The following is a 14,118-nucleotide window of genomic DNA, read 5'->3' as shown; positions in this document are numbered from 1 at the left end:
AAGGTAGTCGGGTGAGCTGGCAGACGCTCAGATCCCCGGGTTCGAATCCAGGCAGCTACCGCTGATTGGAACCGGGTTCTCACGTGCGGCGAGTTGATGGTCTCAGCCTGGCCACCGACGAGCGTGGACACGAAAAACACATCGGGTGGAAATTTGGGGTGTGCGCTTATTTTTGGTGAATTTCGACACGGAGAATTAAGCAGTATATGTCGGGTTTTTTACAGCAATGCGAGGAATAGAATATTCTCTGCTGTAGGGAGGGTGGGAAAGTGGTATCCCATACTCTGTGGACATAATGTCGCTTAAAGGGGTTTCAGAGGTAGCTCTGTGATGTCTTCTTCTGCGGGGACATTCGCTAACACGAAGGGTCGCGCTGCTGTGCGAGAGAACTGAATGGGATTGTTCATCTCGTGATGACACGCGAGATGAAACCCAGCCAATGTGAATCCTGGACACATTGTCCGCGATGCTCACCACCACTTGCAATTGGTACCAGAGCCAGGGCTGGGCCACCCTATTGTTGACTCAGCTGCAAACGAGTACCCGGTGCTACGTGTGAACGCCGGGACTCGGGATAGGTGTACGTGATTGAAGTTCGCCGGGTATCAATTTGCGTTACGTCTGTAAACAAAATTGATGTTTTTGCAAAGTAGAAAATCCGTTTGGGAAGGGGAAATACAGTACATCGCGTACTTTAATTTGTGGCACAAATGAATTTCACACGTTTTAAAATTGCGCATGCCGCTTCACTAATTTTATCAAATGGCACGAAACAATGTTGCAGGAACAGACATGTGGTGTGTAATGAAATGGGAATATGTCTAGAATGCATTAAGTTGTTTGTAATTGCCTATGCATGAAGGTTAGTTGACTGCATGGATAAGTGCGTGCAAGTGCGTGTGTGCTAATTGGTGTGGGTGGTGCAGGTGTTGTAGTGCGTGTGCACGCTGCCCGCTCACGGCCAACACCAGCTACTGGTTTGAACCGGTCCTGGGTCCCCCCACCCCCACCCCTAGGTCGACTCAGCCTCAAATAAGTACCTGGTGCAGTGTGTAAAACATCGCCACTAGGGAGACAAAGGCGGCCGGGCGTGGTGCTGGCCACCCACCCCCCCCCCCCCCCCCGTGTGCCGTACCGGAATTCATTGGTGCTGCTCGCTGACAGCACTTAGCCCCAAAAGTCTATTCAAGGCTATACGGGGGATCTTATTCTTTGTATTCTTCTTCAATGCAAACTCCTCTCAGTCTCAGGAGGTAAAACAAAGGAAATAATTTCGTCATTATTAAAATTGTTTTGCCACATCGCTGCTGGACGAATGCTTCCACATGCCGTGTCACTTATGGGGTTGTTTGACCATACTTCACCATGCTGGTCAGTGTGGGTTTAGTTTTATTTGTATATTTTAAGTGATTTGTTTACCTTTCCTGCACTTTGCACTCATGTCGTGTGTCTGTATTATTTTTTGTTGTAACGTTCTTACCCGCCCCGACTGGACATCTGTGAAGAAGAGCCACAATAGAGGCGTTTTGAGGTTAGATCGCGTAGATATAAATGTTGTGTCGCTAAATCCGCCACCACCCGACACAGCCAGTTAGAAAGGTTTGTCACGTAAACAAAACATGCCAACTCGTTACTAGTCCAGCACCACCAGCGTGTTGGAGAGAAATCCCACAACATTTACAATTCGAGTATATGACGTTTCGCCGGTAATTACAACAACCGGCTTCATCAGGCAACAGCCAGAGTTGTGAGCCTGCATGTTAAACTGTAAAAAAGAGCTTTATAGCTCAACGCATTTCTCCAATATGAATAAATATTCTAACTCTGGGTTGGTGAAGGCGAGGGCAGCGAGTGGGATGCCCAGGATCGGTTCAAGGACCACTCACCACTGATGTTAGCCATCTGCTGGAATTAAACTACAGACGCTGGGTTCATAGCGCCTTGTGCTCACTATTTCCTCTCTGCACCACCTCTAGCAGAAACGCAATTTACCCCTCACCTCCAACAGTCCCAACGATGATAAAATACACGTGGAATTCTCGCGCCTCCCTTGAGACAGAGACGCCTGGCCTCACTGGGTGCTTACCCGGTCATGAACGGCATCAATCGAAGTAAAAACTTGGGGCCCAACTTACCTCGTGACACACGGTACAGCTTGGTTCACACATCTGTGAAAAAAAAGCTTTACAGCTCATCGGATTCCTCCGGTATAAAGATTCTGATTCTGAAGTAGTGCAATGTGTGGTGGTCACCAACACGCAGCGGCTTAGATACGTACATATGTACGTACGTGTGTTGAACTTCTTTCGCACCGTACGTAGCTAATCGGAGATACACATGAACTCAGCCTGTGGCCCGCACACCGCCCAAAAAACTTCACTGTTCATTAAATTAATCAGTAAATTATTCTGTGCGGGGGGAGTCAAACTCGCTCCTCTCCGCGTGGAGCGGGTCGATCACTCCCTCGTAATACCACGTGCTAAACGTCAAGGACTAAACGCGGTTATTTTGCGCGGGTTGAAAGCCGTTGCAGTGCCCACGTGGGCTTTCGGCCCCTGCGTTGTAAAAAGATTTGAAATGCATTGCTCCTCCATGTTTTTTGAGTATATCATGAATATAAAAGTGCTTTTTAAGCAGAAAAAAGCCACAATGCAGACAATTTTAAATGGGCAGACTATAATTTTTAAAAAGCTCTGCGGCTTTTAATTTTTTTTTGCCAAAAAAAAAGCAAACAACACAGTGTTCGAATTAATGTTTCAACACCAGGCAAATTCTTTCATCCTTTTACATGAAAGTGCCTTCATTTAATCATACTTTAACAAATTGGTGAAAGCCTGTATATTTTTTTTAATGAAAATTCATTTCAACGTTCGTTTTTTTTTCTTTCTTTTTCTCAAGTCGTGAGAACAATTTTACTAAAACATTTTTTTTGTTAAAATCGCGGCGATTTGTGGACAAATGCGTCATCACTCTGGGTGATATCCGAGTGTTTTATTTGAATGCATTGCAGTGCGAAACATAAAATAAGGTTTCTATTTAAAGCTTTCGTGACTGCAAGGATTCATCTTCTTGGTTCTTTCGGTAAAGTCGCCACGTAGAATGAGAATAAAACAATAAAACAAAATAAGACAATAAAATTCTCACGACGTTTTGGCCACAACACAAGTAGCCTTCTTCAGGTGAAGGAACAGATAAAAATAAGGTGTTATACTCGCCCACACACCTGTACGCACACAATCATAAACAGCGTCGTGGATTTCCAGAGAACAGAATCAATTGAGTCTCAAGAGGTTTTTTTTTCTCCAGGAGGGCCTTGGTTGTCGCGTTATAATAATAATTTACATTTCGGAAGTGGCGCATTTTATCCTAAGATCCCACCAATGCGCCACCACCGTGCATGGAAAGCCAGGAAATGAACAGAACCTGCACTGGGTACACACGCGCAGAACTAGGCAGAGGGTAAAGGCCAGTTTAGAGAGGTGAGTTTTCAAGACGCAGACTTAGCTGTAGCTAACGACTACGATTGTCTTATTAGCAAAGGTGGCAGAGCGTTCCAAAGCTCGGGAGCTCAACTGGCAAAAGCCCGGTCAGCCCAGAAAGTTAATACTTAGAAGACGGTGATCGGAAGATCTCATGTGGGATTAAACCAGTGGATCACGAGACAAGCTCACACACGCGATGTCGTCAACATTACTTGACATACTCTCATCTACCGGCCACCTCGTATCCGGGTAGGTGAGGTTCTGAAGACTTAATTAGCACCACACCCAAAGATGCAGATGTCAGACGCGTACGTACTCCCAAGCCCAGCACCATTAATTTTTCCATTACATGACAAAAACAAAACGTCAGTTTCACACCCACACTTCCATGTCATTCTAACCATAAACACTGTGGACAACATCGTAATATTTGTGGGCAAATAAGGGATTAGCCCCTGTATTGAATCTTGAATTGGAGCGTGGTGGAGTGATTATAATTATCGCACTACTCTATGAATCAGGCTCAAGTTCAAAATCTGAATCTTTATTTAGACTGCAGGAGGGATCCGATGAGCTATGAAGCTCTTTTTCCACAGATGTTCAGTATTGGGCGGGTCAGCAAGTTCAGTTCCTGGCCACGGCTAACATCAGTGGCGAGCGGTACCTCAACCGGTTGTAGGCCCCCCTTCATCATCCCGCACTGACCCAGCGTGGTGAGGTGTGGTCCAACAACCCCCCATGACCTAGACGGCACTGGGAGGCCTGAACTCCCAACAGTGGATTGACAAATCACTATCAATGTAATATTCCAGTTATCCCGGTTGGAATGTCGCATTCCTCGAGTGACGTAAACCTTTGTCCGAAATTCTCGACTTGGTTTTGTACAGCCATGATCTTGAGCTGTAGAAAAAATGATTAAGTTACTTCAGGATTGACGAGGTGCTGTAAATTGTAAGCGTTCTTAGTCTGTTGTTGCCTTCACCGCGCCACTGCCTGGTGAGATTGAGACGAGCACAGTGCTCATAGGTTTTTATTTTGTGTTATTATTGTTGTTACGCTTATTTACACTGAGTCAAGACTGTTTTTGCCAAGTTTTTTTTTTCCCGGTTGGTGGCGACGTTGCTGCCGCTGTGTGTGATCCCAATTGTCATCTCAGTCAGTCGACCCATGGCATCTGGGTCTGTCCTGTGACTTCCTGCCAGCGGGCGGTCGACACTTCACATGGCCTTAAAGTGCACCCGGCCTGGCACAGGCGCCGTTGTGATGTCTCCGCCACTTCAAGGCGAATGGTGGTTGTTGTTGATCCCAAATTAAGTCATTTTCAGGCAATTTTTCACGATTGGGCATCTATTGGCCAATACCGGGTTACGTACGTCGTGTGTTGTTCTTCTCGCTACGGGAGGAAACCAAAGAACTCGGAGGAATCCCGCGCAGGGGAAGAGGACGACCAACCTCACGGAGAATGTTGCCCCCCTCGAGTCGGTTCAAATGAGACCCGGGCCCTTGTCGCTGCGAGGCACCGAGTGTTACCGCTGCGCGGCCACCGTGCCGCCCACGGGTTTGAAGATGAAGTGGGGGTGCAGCAGGGCAAGGGCAGAGCCGCGGGTTTCCCAGGCAGGTGTGGCAAATGAACGTTTCTCAAGCAGAGCTAACGGCTGGGGTGGGGAGGGGGGCTGGCGGAGTGGAGTGGACGAAGCGAGGGATAAAGGCAGAAACCCGAGATAGATTGATGAGCGCGAGTGTGAGTTGGGGTCAGGCACGGGGACCCGGCCACATGTGTGAACGCTTAAAAACTCGAGCACATCTCCGCATCTGCTGGAGCGCGTTCACACACACACACACATACACGTGCGTGCGTGTGTGAACGCGCGCCAGCACGTGAGCGCACCTAACCGCACGCGCGCGCGTGTGTGCTCGCAAAGATCTGTGATGTGTTTTTTTTAGGTAAGTGTGGTGTGCTTGAGGTGATGATTGTGGAAAGCACAACACCTGATGCCTCTGTCTCTCTCCCCAGTGCGGATAATTACACTATGTAACACAATTTTTGTTCCTGGGTAGTAAGCGTTATTTCGTAATTGCTTATGCCTAAAAAGTATAGAAAATGGATATTATTCCCCACAGACTTTGCTTTTGTGACCAGGGCAGTGATGTTTTGAAATTTGCCTATTTTCAATGAGGAAATGGGTGAATTTGTGTCTTTTCATTCACCTAAAGTCAGAAAACACAACATGAATCAAAATTAACATGTATTTATACTAAAGTAATACAAAAAATTACTAAAAAATATTTAGAAGTGAGTAGTTTTTCGAGATTTATAATTATACTGTAAATCACATTCACGAATCAGCCCCCAAATGTAGTCTCCCATCATGTTCTAGTTATACTGTCCTTGGTAGCAGCTTTCAACGTCCAGTATATCCTGGTGGAAGCGCTCGCCTTGCTCGATCCCATGTTCTCCTTGAATTTATCAAGATGAGCATCAAGACTATGGACTTTGAGGGACATCCTAAAGCCCATTGTGCCGTAGTTCTTCACCAGAGTCTCAACCAGCTCCACATAGTTTTCAACGTCGTGATTGCCCAGGAAGCCATGAACCACTGCGACAAAGCTGTTCCAAGCCACTTTCTCCTTACTAGTGAGCTTCTTGGGGAATTCATTGCACTCCAGGATCTTCTTTATCTGTGGTCCGACGAAGACACGGGCTTTAACTTTTGCCTCAGACAGCTTAGAGAAGAAGTCTTGAAGGTACTTGAAGGCTGCCGACTCCTTATCTACAGCTCTGACATTGTTCATAAGGTCCAATTTGATGTGCAGTGGTGGCATCCGCACCTTCTTGGGGTCCACCAGTGGCTCCCACTTGATGTTGTTCCTCCCCACATTGAACTCGGTCCGCTGTTGCCAGTCCCGCCTGTGGTAGTGCGCTTTGGTGTCCCTGCTGTCCCAAAGGCAAAGATAGCAGGGAAACTTGGTAAAACCACCTTGGAGACCCATCAGGCATGCCACAACTTTGAAGTCTTAGATGACCTCCCAGCCATACTCCTCATACTTCAAGGCGTCCAGTAAGGTCTTGATGCTGTTGTAATCCTCTTTGAGTTGCACCGAGTGAGCCAGGGGAAGAGATGGGTACTTGTTACCATTATGGAGCAGCACGGCTTTGAGGCTCCTGGATGAGCTCTCAATGAAGAGGCGCCACTCATTCCGGTTACAGGCGATTCCGATTGACTCGAACAGACTGGTCACATTGTGGCAGAAGCAGAGCCCATCTTTACGGGTGAAGAAGCTGCAAAAAGGTTGGTGACGCTTCCTCTGATCTGCGACTTGCACACTTTTATCCAACAAGTTCCACTGCTTGAGCCTAGACGTCAAAAGCTCGGCATTGGACTTGGAGAGACCACGATCTCTGACCAGGTCGTTGAGGTCTTTTTGGTTGGGGTAGTATGGGTTTCTCTCCTCAGTTCCATCTCTGAAATTGTCATCTGGATCTAAAACGTCTTCCTCGCTCTCTGACTTGCTGCTCTCTTCTAAAGACGGCTGCTCTCTCTCCGGAGGAGTGGGTACAGGGAGCTCGTGGCAGTGTGGCACCAGGGCGACGGATAAAGGAAGATCCGGATCCGTGATAGCAGGTGCATTGTTGCCAGTCCGACGTTTGGAAGGGTCCACCATGCAGAAGTAGCAGTTGCTTGAGTGGTCAGTGGGTTCTCGCCAAATTATTGGGATAGCGAACTTCATGGCTCTCTTTTCCCCTCTGTACCATCTACAAAAATACATTTATTTCACCCATGACTAATGTGTAAGAGATTCTCGCAACATTTTTCATATATGATATATTTTTTCAATAACATTGAAAATTGTAAAACATTTCAAATTAAAAACTTTAACAATTTTGAAAATTTTAACAAATTTTATAACATTAAATTCTGAGCAACAATTGTCCATGTTACCTTACAAAGTTTTTTTGCATTGCTCGCAGGTGAAATGAGGTGCCCAGGGTTTGTCTTGATCCCCAACAGGCATGCCGAAATATGCCTTGTAGTAGGCCTCACACATCTTAGCAGATGCTTCCACAAAGTACTTATTATTTTGTTGTTTCCCTTCAACGTGACTTTACCGAAAGAACTAAGAATATGAAATACTTTTTAGCTCTTGTCTTTATAAATTGGCTACAGACATAGAACAATGCGTCTGCCGGATGCTTGCAGCCTCTTGATGCCATCTCAGATAAATGCAGATATGTATACACTTAGGCAGCTGGAACTAAACTGAACTGGTGGGTTTAAGGCCCCTGTATTTATACTCCTGTAAAGACAGTACGGAGCGATAGAGGGACAGTATGGTTCCCCAGGGCCATGGTTACTAATTGACGCACGAATGATGAATGATGGGACAAGTGTTGACATGGTCACGTGAGGGGAAGCATGATATCCAACGGCGGCAGAATGTAATCAGGGCGGAGATTGACAGGGCCAGGTGCGGTGAGCAAGAGTTCTGGAATAGGTTCGTGGCCGGGTCATGCGAAGGATAAGAGCCGGCGCGAACCGGACCCTGGTGGCTGTTGTTGTGGGGAATTGCCATCGTCGTCATTGCCTTGGAACAGGTCGTCTCCATCATCTTCGAGTTGTCTTGAGGCTAGAGCTATGTTGTCTCAAAATAGAGTCGTCTCACTACCCAAGTGTATATAGTCACTCGTGGTTACTCGGTGAGTTATCAGCGGACTTTATTCATAATAAATATACATAAAGAACAAGACGGTGTCTCTGAGAGCTACATTAAACTACTATTTATATTACTGGAAAGTTCTAGAATGTTCTAGAAGTTACTCCAAGTTTACTCAGCACTGAATCTATCTTGAATTCATATTATTTGTTATTTCAGTAAAGTCACGTAGATAGAAAATTTAAATGAAATTAAAATTTAAAAAATAATTACAATTTAAAAACCACGACGTTTCGATCGCAGCACAAGCGGTCTTCATCAAGCGGAGAGAAAAAAGGGGGCAAGCCTCCAAATGCAACTGCTCATAAGGGCTTTCAAAGTGAGCAGAGCTGTGTGGCATAAACAGCATGGGCGGGGCAGCCAGCGCCAATGTAGGAGCAAAGCACCACAAGTACAAGTAAAGTGAGTGCGTTAGACAATGGGGGAGGGAGGGGGCAGAGATAGGGGGAGAGGCGGGGTAGAGATAGAGGTGGAGCTGCAGGCGAGGGTCCTGTCCAAGCGTATTCGACAATGGGGGGAGGGAGGGGGCAGAGACAGGGGGAGAGAGGGGGCGGGAGCTGAAGGCGAGGGTGCAGTGCAAATGTGTTAGACAATGGATGACATTATTGCTCAGGTCGATGTAGCTCTTCAGGGTTTGGGACACATCGCTGCAGACGTGACAAGATCTGAAATCGTTACAACCCTCAAAAGCACTAAGATACCAGTCAGCAACATCAGTAAGGAGGAGCGTTTCGAGTTATCTCAATAAAAAAGAAGGAAGATATCGTCATTCTCTCAGCCGACAAGGGCAATGCCACGGTCATCATGGATAAAAACGTGTACAATCACAAAATTCAGGGCCTACTTGATGATGGTAGCTACACTAAAATTAAAAGAGATCCCACAAACTCTCCTTGTTACAAAAACGAACAGTATCATCACTGATTAAGCTTTATTAATTGAACAGACCAAACGGTTTTCCTTAAAACCCTCTGCTGCTAGACCACCCAGACTATATGGCTTCCCAAAAATCCGTAAAGAAAGTACACCCCTTCGTCCCATCGTCTCCACCATTGGCTCACCCACCTACTGTACAAACTGGCCCGATATCTGTCTGAGACCTTGCAGCCATTCACTGGTAAGACCACCTCTTCTGTTCTTAACTCAGCTCACCTGGTATCGTCAATTAAAGACATCTCACTGTCCCCAGGTGATTTGCTCGTTGGGTTCGATGTAATTTCTTTGTTCACCAATGTTCCAGTGCCCGAAACCATTGCAATAATTGAAGATTTGGTCCAACTAGGATTGAATGCTGATGTACCGGCCCTGGTGAGACACTGCCTCACCAACACTTACTTCACCTGGAATGGAATATTCTACAAACAAACTGAGGGCACCCCAGTGGGTTCTCCCTTATCTCCGGTTGTAGCCAATGTTTTCATGGAAAAATTTGAGATGGACGCCATCCAGGCATCCACTCTACGCCCCTTGTGGAAGAGGTACGTGGATGACACGTTTGTCATCTGGCCACATGGCCGACCGGCTCTGAAATAATTTCTCAACCACATAAAGTCCATACACCCAGCCATCAAATTCACCATGGAGGTAGAACAGGATGAAAACCGCTTGTGTTGCAATCGAAACGTCGTGGTTGTTTGCTTTTGTTTTAAAAAACAAATATATTTTTTTCTATCTACGTGACTTTACCGAAAGAACCAAGAATATGAATTCCTGCAGTCACGAAAGTTTGAAGTCAAAATCTATCTGGAATGTTCTGGAAAATAGGTAAATTTCCAAATATCACTGTCCTGGTCACAAAAGCAAAGTTTGTGGGGAATGATAGCCATTTTCTGTACTTTTGAGGCATAATCAATTAGGAAATAACCCAGGAACAACAAAATTGTGACAGTGTTACCACTCCGAATCAGGAACTTAGGGCAACTTGACACAAGCGACGCTCAGCACAGGGCAGCTTTAGACGCCAATCGCTAAACACTTTAGCCAAGGGGTAGCGGCGGTGCAGTGGTTCACGCACCGCGCTATGAACCTAGCAACGCGAGTTCGATTTCTGGCCACGGACGGCTCGCACCAGTGGCACGTGAAACGTGAACCGGTTATGCCCCCCACCGACCCAGGTTACTAAGGCGTCAATCCCGACCCTGACACCTGCTGTATATTTGGAGTTTGCATTGCTGTCTCTCCTGTGGTCGTGTGGATTTTTCTCTGGGTGCTCCGGTTTTTCCCCTCAACATTTAGAATCAACTTTTGGTTCGAGTATTTGGCTGCTATAAATGTCCACATGATGATATGCCACTTCGATGAGCTATCATTTGTGCTTGCCAGGTCTGCTATATAGCTCAGTGGGCCTTTCCTGGTAAAATATTTTGACAATAGTTTAGACTATAGTTTACAACACATACACAGAGATCACATACTCATGCGTATATTCAACACGGTGTTAGTAAGGCATTTGGCTTCACCCTTTCTAGCATTTGCCAGATGGGGTAAAGCCTTTAATTTTTTTATTTTGATACCGGCAAAAAAAGGGTTCCATGGTTAGTATGACATTTGTTTCATGTTGTGTATTAGTGTGTGTTGTTTTAGTAAGCCATGTGTTTCACGTTGTGTATCAGTGTGTGTTGTGTTAGTAAAGCATGCGTTTTATGTTGCATATTCATGCGTTTTGTCGCTGAAAACGCAGTGCTGACGTTCCCCGCGCATCTTCAAAACTGAGTTCCCCTGCACGGTATCCAGGCCGGAGCCTCCTCACCCCTTGCTAGGCTTTTGACCACCCTGTGCGTCGGTTGGGACCCTCCACTGCGAACTGCTTTTCGTTGTGTGTGTCAAGTTTGCTGTCCTTCCCCCGCACCTCCTGGTTAGCACGGTCGGCTACGTACGGCGCGAAAGAAATTCAACATACGCGCATAGATTCGTACGCATAGGTCCCTGCTGCTAAGGCAACCGCGTGCGGTTATCCTGGCGGCGAATGCGAAACTCGCTGCCAGAGTCTGCCCAACCTCACCCACCCCCCCCCGGTGAGAGTCTCCGTAATGAATTAAAAGCACAACCTCGCCGTCTGGTGCATCGGCACAAATTAATGGCGCTGCCTTATTGTTATTTTTTTTACATTGGTGTAAATAAAACAAAAAAAAATATCCGCGAGCCATTAAAGTGCGCAAGTGCGCATTAGTCATTCACTTAAGCAATGTTCTCTCTCGGAAGCGGCTTCCACCGACGCGTAATACGTAAGAAGTCAGTCGGCACAGCGCGGCTTTACTGCTCTCTTTGTGAACGCGCCGCGCAAGCTGCTCCCGCTGCACCTCCCCCTCCTGTGCTCTCCCATCATCCTCTTCCCAATAGCTCCTCCGGAGCACACCGACTGTGAAGGTATTGACCCACTTATGAGACATAAGTCTACGTTTTTATTACTACGGTAGTAGGTTTTAATTCAAAGTGAAGCGAGATGTGTCTCCCTGGCACACATGGCCATTTTTTTTGGGGGGGGGGGTTGGATTCATCTGCCTTGAGAGCTCTTGAGTCGATGTGAGGGTAAAGGCGCAGCCCTGCAACGCACTGGCTCGGGCCGCTGCTGGCGGAAGAGGCCTCCACTGCAGGTAGCTGCAGAGAGCCTCTCACGAGTGCATGTCGGCCTACTCCTTCAGGCTGCTCAGAAATCTTGGAAAAGGTGGCAGTACCCACGCCTCACCCCACTGCACGCAACCTGCCGATCGACCAACTGCGGTGTCCCCATTTATGCTGCTGGGTGGACAGAGGTGGGGGAAGGGGGATTTATTAAACATGCCTCAAGGTTTCAGCTGGCACGCCGGGAGATTGAACCAAACTGGGGACCTCTGGATCGCAAGTCCAGGGTCAAACTTTTACACCATGGCAGCGGCATCCCTTTAATTGTCTTTGATTAAAGGTCGAGCCGTCTTGCTGTCCAAATGAACATATTTGGGGTTGCTCATCTCCCCTTGAAAGCCCAGAGACAATTCCATGGAAAGTCCCGTGTAGCCAGTTACCCAGCTTGTTTTGCAAAGGGAGATCCATGGTGCATCAGCACAGAACAAGAACAACACCATCGTCAGGGCAATCCATGTGGAGGAATAGGCAACAACGGAACGCGTCAAGAGGTGCGGGCAAAAATAGTGTGTAAAAAACTAAAATGTACATTATTAGCCAATGCAACAAAGGGCATATCGCACCAAGGACAAAGTAATGAATGGTCTTAGAGGAGATGCGGGCGATGCGAAGAGAACTCGATTGCACCTCGGATTAGCACGTTTGGCTACGTACGGTGCGAAAGAAGATTCAACGTGCGTACGTACGTCAATACGATCGAGCAAGTTAAACAACAGCCACCAGGAGAACATGGGAAAGTAACAGCAGGCAGGTTGGGTGCCCGGGGCAGCAGCCGAACCATGTGTTGTGAGTTCGGAGGGATTTGGACCGGCTGGAGGGAGAGGCGAGGGAATTCCAGTAACGTGGCGCAGCAAAGCGGTCGAAAAATGGTTGAAAAATTCCACATTACCCTGGCAGTGGCTAGGCCATTCATAGAACGATCACCAGTGTGCTACTCTATACTCTTTGGTTCTATTTGGTAAAGTCACGTAGGTAAAAAATAAAACAACAAAAAATCACGACGTTTCGGCCACAACACAAGTGGCCTTCATCAGGTGAAGGGACCGGACTGTCCAGAGGACAGCATTGCTGTCCCTTCACCTGATGAAGGCCACTTGTGTTGTGGCCGAAACGTCGTGAATTTTTGTTGTTTTATTTTTTACCTACGTGACTTTACCGAATAGAACCAAAGAGTATGGATCCTTGCAGTCACGAAAGTTTCAAATCTGGAAAGTGCTACTCATTTCACAAACAGCAGGGGGGGGTGGGGGCGGGCTGGTTGAGCCTGGCCGTGCCAATGCCTCCTCCTCTTCGTCCTCCGGAGGGTCGCACGCCAGCCAGCGACGACACGACTGATGACATTGATTGATTGAGATGACGAAGGGGAAGATGGTAGTACATTGAGCTCTACGGGGAACGCGCTGTGTTCCCCGTTTTTAGATTTGTCCAAAAAAGGAAGCGTGACCATTGGGAAATGGGGTGCGAGGTTTCAGATCGATCTGAAATGTGCGAGGTCAACGGAAATGACACCGCCTTGCCGTGCCACCTCCGTGCTGCTCGTGCCAATGGTGGCATCACGCGGCACCGGGTTGGAGTCACTTTTGTCCGCATTGCAAACGATCTGAAAAAATCCCACGAGGAGGTCTCAAATTGTCCTGCTGCAGACTGCACATATGTAGGGAGCGGCACTCAAGGCTGTGTCTATCTCCGTGGTCTCGAGAAAGTATCGCGGTACCCAGAATGGCACCCTTAAACCGTCCTTTGTATGCACAAAGGGCGCAGGGATTCGCTTCCCCTCGCAATACGATGGATTGTCGCTTTTCAGGATAAAAAAAATCTAGTATTTTCGTAAAAATGTGTGTCCATTGCCCTCCGAACTAAACCAAAATAATTATTTGACCCCAACGGGATAGTAAGCTAAGTTGCAATCTTCTGGAACCATCCATCCAGACACATTTGGTCATCATTAGTAACAACGATTGGGTAGGTGTGACAATAAAACCGTCGACTCACAGACTGGCTGAGTTGGCATGTGGGATATTCGTCCTCCCTAGCGAATTGGGAGGTGTCATTCAAATGTTTTGTCATTCCAGGTTTATCAACGCACGGCGACGGATAGTCCAGCCCATGATCGATCAGTCCAACAGGGCAGGTGAGGGCTTTCTCTCTTCATATCCTAAGCAGAGTATTTTACATTTTCCACGCAAGTAACATCTCAATGGTGCTCTTCACATACAAATAAAAAAAAACAAAGCACATCTCATGTTGTATCTGCAACATCATCATCACCACCATCATCTCTCCGTTAACTATAATAGTCATG

General features: G+C 47.1%; 1 protein-coding gene across 3 annotated transcripts in view; it reads left to right on the top strand.

The window, feature by feature from the left end:
- The window catches only part of LOC116948498 (homeobox protein Meis1-like), a 251,078-nt gene that overhangs the window by 209,866 nt on the left and 27,094 nt on the right, over nucleotides 1–14,118 (top strand). For all 3 annotated transcript variants that reach the window (XM_032965226.2, XM_032965227.2, XM_076071560.1), the window contains one exon: nucleotides 13,889–13,947. In XM_032965226.2, coding sequence (XP_032821117.1) covers nucleotides 13,889–13,947 — 59 coding nt within the window. The remainder of the gene's footprint in view (nucleotides 1–13,888; nucleotides 13,948–14,118) is intronic.

Source organism: Petromyzon marinus, chromosome 33 (assembly GCF_048934315.1).
Source record: "Petromyzon marinus isolate PM22_M1 ecotype Great Lakes invasive population chromosome 33, UKy_Petmar_22M1.pri1.0, whole genome shotgun sequence".
Classification (NCBI taxonomy): Eukaryota; Metazoa; Chordata; class Hyperoartia; order Petromyzontiformes; family Petromyzontidae; genus Petromyzon; species Petromyzon marinus.
Note: the sequence above shows the minus strand (reverse complement) of the source record. Positions and strands in the feature narration are given on the sequence as shown.